The following is a 9,610-nucleotide window of genomic DNA, read 5'->3' on the forward strand; positions in this document are numbered from 1 at the left end:
CTTTGTTTGCATCGTGCTTGTTTACGCAAGAGGCTTGCATTTGCGCTCTGGCCCTTTATGCCATGATGTGTTGCATTCTATTTGCCATATCAAAATAAACCTCCATTTGACATATAGTGCACTTTCTAGAAGTAAAAGTCTTTCCATCATAATAACATCTCCTCATCTCATCTTTCTTTTTCATATCTTTCTTCATCACCATAATCATGTCTTCCGATTCACCAAGTCATCTTCATCTTGCATTCATGCATTCTTGCATCATCCTACACTGTCAATAACCTTTCTTTGGCTTTCCACCTGGTTCAACCTTAGTCTAACATTTGTCTCATCATCTTTGACCAAATACGACCATTTTTGATGCTTCCCCTCATGTTATGACATCTTTACGTCATTTTGGGCCTACACACACAGTTTCAGGTCATTCCAAGTCCAATCGGGCTGATTTTGGGCCCCGAAGCCTTTTAGGGCGTAATCTGCCCTGTTAGGGCATAGTTGGGGTTCCTAAGTGCATCATTGATGCACTTGGTCATGCCAAGTGCGTCATTGACGCACTTGGTAGAGTTTGGGCGCACTTGGGGACCTAGGTTATCCAAAATTGCTCCTGGAACCCCTAGGTTGCACTCCGGAGGCCATAACTTTTGCGTTTCAACTTTGATTTATGAACTGTCAGTTGCGTTGGACTCATATCTTCCTTGTGAAAAAAATGAGCTATCATTTTCATTGTTTTTTCACTTTATGGAGTGTTAATACTTGCAATTACTCTTGGGCTCCTAGTTGCCCCCTGTCATGTTGATTTTGGTCCCCAGGGCCTTCTCGGGCACATTTTTCACTTTTTGAGACCAGTTGGGCTTCCCAGTGTGTCATTGACACACTCTTTACTGTCATGGCACACTTGGGCTTACCAAGTGCGTCAATGATGCACTTGGTTGAGTTTTGGGCGCAATTGGGGACCTAAGATACCTAGAATTGCTCCCGGAGCCCCTATGTTGCACTCCAGAGCCCATAACTTTTGCATTTTAACTCGGAATTGCAATTTGTCAGTTGCGTTGGATTCATATCTTCGTTGTGGAAAAAATGAAATATAATTTTCATAATTTTGTTTCTTTCTTGCGTGGTAACCCATGCAATCACTCTCGAGCTCCCGATTGACCTTGTTTTGCACTCTAGACCTCATAACTTTCACATCTTAGCTCTGATTTGTGATCCGTCAATTGCTATGGTTTTGTCTTCTTGTTGTTGATAAATTGACTTATCATATTCTTATCTTAGTCAATTTCTCGAGGGGGCACCCATATATATCATCCCTACTGGGGCATGTTGTAGCTTTCTCATGAGTTATTTCTTTGATACAACACTCTAAATCACATTGTATCAAAGAGGGGCAAAATGTAGATGCTCAAAAATGGTTCGCATCTACGATTTCATCACTCATTCATACTAATTTGTCCCATTTTCTCATTCTAATAACTTTGATCTTTTGGCTAGATTGACCATATTTCATCATTTGTATCCCCTTTCACATCAATTTCATATCAACTCGAAATCATATCAAATCAACTTGGAATCACCCCAAATTAACTCAAAATCACCCCAAATCAACTCAGAATCACTCGAAATTGGTCCTAATTAACTAGAAACATATTAAACATCCCAAATCAATCATCATTTATCCACTCCTAGGCATTGTTGTGGCTTTCAATGTCTTGGAAACCTATCAACTTATCAATCTTATCAATTTGACCTTAGTACTGTCATGGCTCTCAGTGCTAGGTCAAACTATCATTCATGTCATTCAATATTTGATGTTGTTGAGGCTTTCAATGTTAGATCATGGCATCATCAACCATTTTAATAATATTGACAATGTTCGTCAGTGTTATTATGATCGAACCTTATCAATCAATTTCAATTTTGTAGCATTTACAATGTCGGTTAAATGTTACATATCAATTTATTCATGTTATGTGTCCTTGGCATGTTATCAATTTCGATCTATCAATTAATTTGACCATGGTTTTGGTATACCTTTTCATCATCTTATTTGATATCCATCATTGTCACATTTTCATCAAAGGATACTGTCGCATTCATTTAATCAATTTGGCCAATCATTTACTAATTTTCTCTATAGGATTAAATAACCCATAATTTAATCCTATTCTTTCTAATTATTCTTCCTAATTATCATCCTCAATTAATTAATTTTATTAATTAATTGATTCATTATCTGCGAACCATGGAAATTCTTAATTTCCTAGTTCCATTTTCCATCATTTAATTCCATTTTCTACTAATTCTTATTTTGTGGAATAAGAGGATTTTTAATTCAAATATTCCATAAGGCCCCGTTTGGTTGCTGGAAGATGAGGGCCAAAACCGGGTTATCAGAGGCAAAACCAGGTTTTGCAAAAAAACTTTGGTGTTTGGTTGGTTAAAATTATAACCTGGTTTTCAATTTCATCTTCCAATTTTGGTCAAAAATTGGAATAAGTTTCTTCCAACAAAAAGGTGGAATTCGAAATTAAAACCAGGTTTTGAATTTTATGATAGTTTTTTAAATAATATTGTGGGGTCCACAGTATATTCATCTTCCGTGTCAACCAAACGGACCATTGGCTTTCCAAACCACAAAACCAGGTTTTCGAAAACCTGGTTATAAGATAACCTGGTTATGTCAAAAAATCATCTTCCCCAACCAAACGGGGCCTAAAATATTGCATCATCATGACACTTGGATGCGACACCTCGTGGATCCTCCTTTGACACTTGACTGAGATTTTTCATAATCAAATATTATTACCTCTTATGCATGTCCCTATTTGGCTTATTCATCATAGATTCTTGGCTTTGAGTGGGTTGAGGAATCTTATGACGTGTCATAGATTCTCTTCCAAATTTGACTTGCATGTGTCATAGAATCTTACTTTTGGCATATTCTATCATATGCGTCATAGGAATCTCTTGCCACATTGCATGTCTATGGGTGACAAATCCAATGCACTCACCCTACATGAAAATTATAAAATGGAAACCCTTCCTCTCATTTCGGATCCGAATGTTGAAGTTTTGAAAGTCCAAATCTTTGAATCTTTGAGTCTCTACTTCTTTGCATGTTGCATTCTCTCTCTCACATAAAATCACACTTCAAGTATTCTCATGGCATTATCCACATCATAGGCTTTGGCTTCAACCTTGTGTGCACTATAGGCGAATTGGAGCTACAATCATTTGGAGAAGAAAGAAGAACATGGGAGCTACAAACGAAAAAGGGGGTTTCTATTGCTTTCTTAATTAGTTTGGCTTTCATGGTAGACTAGTGGGTGCTAACGTATGTTGATTGAGTTTTGTGATTTTCTCATAGTATGTTATGCATTTAACCCATTTTTCTAGTCCTACACCTTCAAATATTGCAAGACCCTTTTCACAGCATCCCAATGTGACTTGCCCGGATTCGCCATAAACCAACTTAATACTCCCACTGCTTGTACAATGTCTAGTCTCATATTGACCATTGCATACATAAGACTTCCAACAACACTTGCATAAGGTACCTGCTTCATCTCTTCAATTTCATCAGGAGCTTTTGGACTGTCATTGACTGACAAATTTTTTCCCTGTAACACTAGAACTACCTGTTGCTTGCAGTCAGTCATATTAAACTGCTCTAGAATGTTCATTGGTAATATATTTTCTTTGGCTGAGCCAAAGTTTTCTACCTACCTAGTCCCTTATGATTTCCATCCCCAAAATAAATTTTGCTGACCCTAAATTTTTCATTTCAAACTTCAGGGATAATTGAGATTTTAATTCCGAAATCATTTCCTTGCTATTGCCTATAAATAGCATATCATCCACATATAGAGCAATAATAAGTATCCGATCACCTTCAGCTTTATAATATACACAATGATCTGATTTAGATCTTGTAAAACCCAAAGACAAAACATATGAATCATATTTTTGGTACCACATTCTGGGTGACTGTTTCAAACCATACAGAGAATTTTTTAGTTTACATACCAAATGCTCTTTACCTTTTTCTACAAAGTACTCCGGTTGGGACATGTATATCTCTTCTTCAAGATCACCATGAAGAAATGTCGTTGTCACATCCATCTGTTCAATTTCAAAGTCATGCACTGCTACAAGTGACAAAAGAAATCTGATAGATGCTAGCTTAGCTATAGGAGAAAATATTTCTCCATAATCAACCCCTTCCTTTTGAGAATATCCCTTCGCAACCAATCTTGCTTTATACTTGTCAATCCTTCCGTCTAGACCATACTTCTTCTTAAATACCCATTTACATTCTACGTGTTTCCTTCCGTCAGGAAAATGTACCAGATCCCAGGTTTCATTCTTTTCCAAAGATTTCATTTCATCATTCATGGATGGCAACCAAGAATCTAAATCTGGCATATTAATTGCTTCTTTGATAGTCCTAGGCTCATCAACATTCGTAAGCAATGCATAGGAATAATTAACATTCAACATAGAATAATTAAATCTTTCTGGTGAATAACCGTACCTATCAGGTTGTCGCCTTGCCTGAGTAGATCTCCTCACTTCTTGTTGTAAAACTTCCTAAGGTTCATCATGAGGTCCATCAGTTTCTTCTTCAGTTGTATGATTTCTCGAGTTCTCCTCGTTCTCATTCTCAGGTATTTCTGGATTCTCATTCTCAGCTTCATTTGGAGTTTGAAATACCTCTTGTCCGGAAGTTAAAGGGATTTGAACTACTTCCTTTCTCTTCTCAATTTTCTCTTGCTGGTCAAGTGAGTTAGGTGTCATTTCTCGAAAGATAATACTCCTACTATACAAAACCTTTTCAGTGAGAGGGTTCCACAATTTGTATCCCTTCACACCAATACCGTACCTGATAAAGATACACTTCATAGCTTTGTTATCCAACTTTGACTTACTCACTTTAGGTACATGAGCGTATGCCTCACAATCAAAAACATGCAAATGTCTTATTGAGGGCTTCTTACCAGACCATGCTTCCATAGGTGTCTTTTCAATTAGCACTATCGTCAGAGAACGATTCAACAAGTAACATGCTGTTGCTACTGCTTCAGCCCAAAACTTTGGTTCTAGACCAGCACCTCCCAACATGCTTCTTGCACTCTCCATCAACGACCGATTCATCCTTTCCACTACTCCATTTTGTTGCGGAGTATAAGGCGTCGTCTTATGCCTCTTGATGCCATGATCTATACAAAATTTGTCAAAAGCTGCATTGTAAAATTCTCCACCATTATTTGTCCTTAGGCATTTAATCTTTCTTCCAGTCTTATTTTCAACAAAGCTTTTAAATTCTTTAAATCGACTGAACACTTCTGATTTTTTCTTCAAAAAATAAACAAATGTTCTTGAATAATCATTAATAAACTATACATAATATCTTGAATTAGATAGAGAAGGAACATCCACTGGACCAAACACATCAGAATGAATATAGTCCAACAAACTAGAAGATTTTTGAGAACTGGAATAAAACTGAACATGATTTTGTTTTCCATAAATGCAATGTTCGCAGAAATCAAATTCAAGGTTACAATCAACCAACCCCTCAACCAAATTTTTATTCTTCAAGGTTTTTAAACCTTTCTCGCCAATATGGGCAAGCCTATGATGCCAAAGCATTGTTTTCTCTGCAGGAAGTTTAACTTCCATAGCATTTGCATCACGGGTTATGTCACTACTTCTACCAGACTTTATAGAGATACTATTACAACACACCGGTATGGCATCTAACTTATATAGTGGCCCAACACATTCACCCTTAGCTAAAATAATAGAACCCCTAGTCATCTTACAACCACCATGGCCAAATGTTACCTGAACTCCAACATCATTCAACTTGCTTACAGACAGTAGGTTTCGAGCTAGACCAGGTATGTGAAGCACTCCATCAATTCTCTTTATCTTCTGTCAGGAAACTGAATTCTGACTCTTCCTCTGCCAACAATTTCTAGTGTAGAATCACTCACCAAGAATACCTTTCCACCATTATATGGTTCATATTTTGAGAACCATTCTTTATGGGATGTCATGTGGAATGATGCTCTCGAATCCACCAACCATACATCATTAGACGCAGGCACTGCCAAGGTTGCTACAAAAGCATCTGCATCACTTTGAGAAGATTCAATGTCGGAAGTAAATTTCTTCTTCTTTTTTTTCTCCTCCTTGCAATCCTTTTGGATATGACCTTTCTGCCCACAATTCCAACACTTCACCTTGGACTTCTTTCCAGGAGTGGCAGATCGCTCCTGAGACTTCGACTTCGTGTCCTTTTTCTTACTCTTTTCTTAAGATCTTCCTCTGACACTCAAGGCTTCTTTGGCTGCCTCAGAGGACTTCCTTTGCATCTCCTCTGACAGAAGTGAAGCAACTACTTTTCCATTTTCAACTTGGTAGTTGTACTTCCTATGGCTGTTACCAAATGATCCCATGAATCAGGCAATGAGCATAACAGTAACATGCATCGATCTTCTTCATCAACGGAAACACCAATAGATGTTAACTGTGCAATCACCATATTAAATGAGTTTAGGTGATCCGCCACAGCCGTTCCACAATCCATCTTCAAGGAGTACAATTTCTTTCTTAGGAAAATCTTGTTTACCAAAGATTTTCCCTGATAAATGTCTCCTAACTTTTTCCACAAGGAATGTGCAGTTTTCTCTTCATGGACATTCAATAAAATTGAGTCTGCAAGACTCAATCTTATTAATCCTCTGCCCTTCCAATCCATTGGTTCCCAATCTTCCTGTTTCATGCCTGGAGGCTTAATGCTTGACACGACACTCCACAGGTCTCGATCAACTAGCAAATCTTCTACTTTAAGTTTCCACAACTCAAAGTTCGTGCCATTGAACTTTTCAATGTTTTCTCGTCCTGACGTACTCGCCATCTCAATTTACAGACAAAAACTTGCAAACTCCCACTGAAACCAAATTGGCACTATAAAGAAAACCCTACCCGACAAGGATAACACAACTGGCTAGGCTCTAATACCACTTGTTAGGAAAGCAACGGTGCGGAAATGTTTTTCGAATGCCAAATATGACAGAGAAATAAGCATAAACAAACTTACAGAGATGTGCAGATTAATAAACTATCAGAAAACCATATCAAACACAAGACATAGAGAAAAAATAAATTTAACGTGAGAAACCCTTTCGGAAAAAAAACCCACCACCCAAAACCCGAGCAACTTTTTCTATTACAGTAAACGAATTTTACATACAACGCTCTAGATTTTCACAAGCTCTGCCTGCCTTTTCAATCAACCTGATTTTATCAACATGCATTCAAACAAATTCTTGCAGCCATTAAAACACCTTGCAAATTCGTTACAAAATACCAGAAATAGTTATAGGCAAAACAGTTTGCCAACTGATGCATTCATGACTTCATCGTACTGTCCATAGTATCCGACGTATTGTGTGTCACTGTACTGTTCAACACCACAACATCAACGTATGCCTCTGACACCACAAGCACCACGCTTCCGGTCCCATGACACAAAATAACATTGTGTCACCCTACACACATAAATGTCATACACTGCACATATTATTGTGTCACCCCGTACGTGCAAAATAAAAAATTAATATTAAAATCAGCCAACCACCGTATGAGAGACTCACCATGCGGGAGACTCATCGTACGGGATCTCATCGTACGGCACTTCCTCACTCAACAGAGAGGACCACCCGTAAGAAGCATGTACTTCAGAATTTGGAATTGCGATGACTCAAAAATATCGATGGCTGTCCCGAACTTGTAGAAGCAAAGCTATCATGATACTCAAGCTCTTATGTTGCTCCAATGGAAAAGTTAAAACAAATCTATTTTATCCAGAGCTTTTAAGAGCCCATTTACTGTAAAATTTTGCAATTAACATTGCAAAATAAATTATATCTACTAGAAGTTAAAAGCATAAATTGTAGAAAAACTGAATAAAATAGAATTGCGGAGAATGAGAAATCTATTAATATTGATGATTTCAATCTTACAAATCAAAGATTTATACAAACTTAACTTAAAGGTGAGAAGCATGACCATTTCTCAATGCACGAGCATTAAACCAAACCAGGGTTGCATAAAAAGAACGAAGATCCCCTAAATTGTACTGTAGTTGGAAACATGCATATAAGCTGCGAGTATTAAATTGTATTTAAGAATTTTGTACTTATCATATTTTAACGGACATAATAGCCCACAACTATATTAGATTTTCCCAATTAAAGATTGGAAAAATAGTTTTTAACAGTATTAAATTTGCTAAAATACCTCTTTACAATCAAATGTGTATTAAATGTTCACACACTGATATTGTGGTTGAAAATAAAAATTATCATACCACAAATGTACACATCTCAACTTTTTGTTCTCCACCGCCAAAGGCCACAATCATCTGAGGATGAAAAGACCTAGGAGCAATGGCAGTACACTGGGGCTATAGAGATTTGAAGCGGTGATCTCTTTGACAGAGCACTGCCATATGGTTTGAAAAGGCAGATGATGCTAGGATCCCAGGTGTGAGTATGCAATTGTATTCAAGATCATTCTAGCTACTTGACCATAACATAGTCAAGAGAGTAGCCCACCGCTAAATTGAATTTTCCAAATTAAAGTTTTCGAAAATATTTTTTAACAATATTAAATTTGCTACAATACTTGTCTACAATTAATCTAAAATAACAAGCTACAAATATTTTGCATGTCAATGCCTCCCTAAGAATGATAGAAATAGAGTTATAAGTGGACTTCAAACAGAGGAGGTGGGCAAAGTTCCAGCCTTTATTGAAAGTACCATAAACCGTGTAAATTATGAATATACTTCTAGTTCAGTGACTGATCGCATTCCAGCTGTAGTTGTTTCAATTTAGTCTTCATCTTCTCAGTTTCTACAGAGTCATTCTTAACCAGCCATTCCTCCACATCTTGTACAGATTTTGTAATTCCTTGCGCCCTGCCTTTCATGTTGGCAGCGTAATTTTCAAGTTTGCTTTTTGCCACTAGCTTCTCCTTCGTAGCTTTGTCCTCACTAAGTAAACTTGTGCGCTTCGACTACCATTCTATCAATCTCCTCTTCTCATTACCAATGCTAATCTTGATCCGGCCGGTGATCCCTGTCTAGTCCTCCATGGCAGAAACCATAAGGGTTCCGTCCGCACCCACTTCAAAACAGACTTTGATCTTTTGGAGTCCAGCTCGCATGGGTGGAAGTCCATCAAGAGCAATACTTCCAAGCAAATTGTTGTCCGCAACCAAAGCTCTCTCGCCTTCGTAGATACGAACTGGTAAGTTTCGCAGATTGTCAAGCTCAGTGATGAAAGATTTCTCTATCGCAGTGGGAATTCGAGTATTGCAAGGGACAATCACACACATTACGCCCTTATTAACTTGAACCCCGAGGCTTAATGGGACCAACTGGACTGGCTCTGGTTCTTTGTTCAACACAACTGCTTCCTACTTCAAAGTGACCAACTGGACTGGCTCTGGTTCATTGTCCAACACAACTACTGCTTCCTGGTTCATGGTGACCAACTGGATTGCTGGCTCATTGTCCAAGATAGCTGTTTCCTGGTTCAAA

At 37.8% G+C, this 9,610-nt stretch overlaps 1 protein-coding gene across 1 annotated transcript; it reads right to left on the reverse strand.

Moving 5' to 3' along the window:
- Window positions 1–8,856: 8,856 nt before the first annotated feature.
- On the reverse strand, window positions 8,857–9,405 carry LOC149532640 (uncharacterized). Its single transcript, XM_089805747.1, has 2 exons — window positions 9,172–9,405; window positions 8,857–9,084 (listed from the first exon to the last, which is right to left on the reverse strand). Exons 1-2 carry the CDS (start codon window positions 9,403–9,405, stop codon window positions 8,857–8,859), a joined length of 462 nt encoding a protein of 153 aa, XP_089661873.1.
- Window positions 9,406–9,610: the final 205 nt, after the last annotated feature.

The sequence above is a fragment of the Cupressus sempervirens genome, chromosome 10, assembly GCF_028749045.1.
Source record: "Cupressus sempervirens isolate cs-2001-9-10 chromosome 10, ASM2874904v1, whole genome shotgun sequence".
Lineage (NCBI taxonomy): Eukaryota > Viridiplantae > Streptophyta > Pinopsida > Cupressales > Cupressaceae > Cupressus > Cupressus sempervirens.

Excerpts from the sequence above, each read along its gene's own strand:
- LOC149532640 (XM_089805747.1), bottom strand. The coding sequence starts at position 9,405 with ATGTGTGTGATTGTCCCTTGCAATACTCGAATTCCCACTGCGATAGAG. Across the intron at positions 9,085-9,171 it reads GTGCGGACGGAACCCTTATG|TCGAAGCGCACAAGTTTACT; the intron begins GTTTCTGCCATG and ends ATAGAATGGTAG.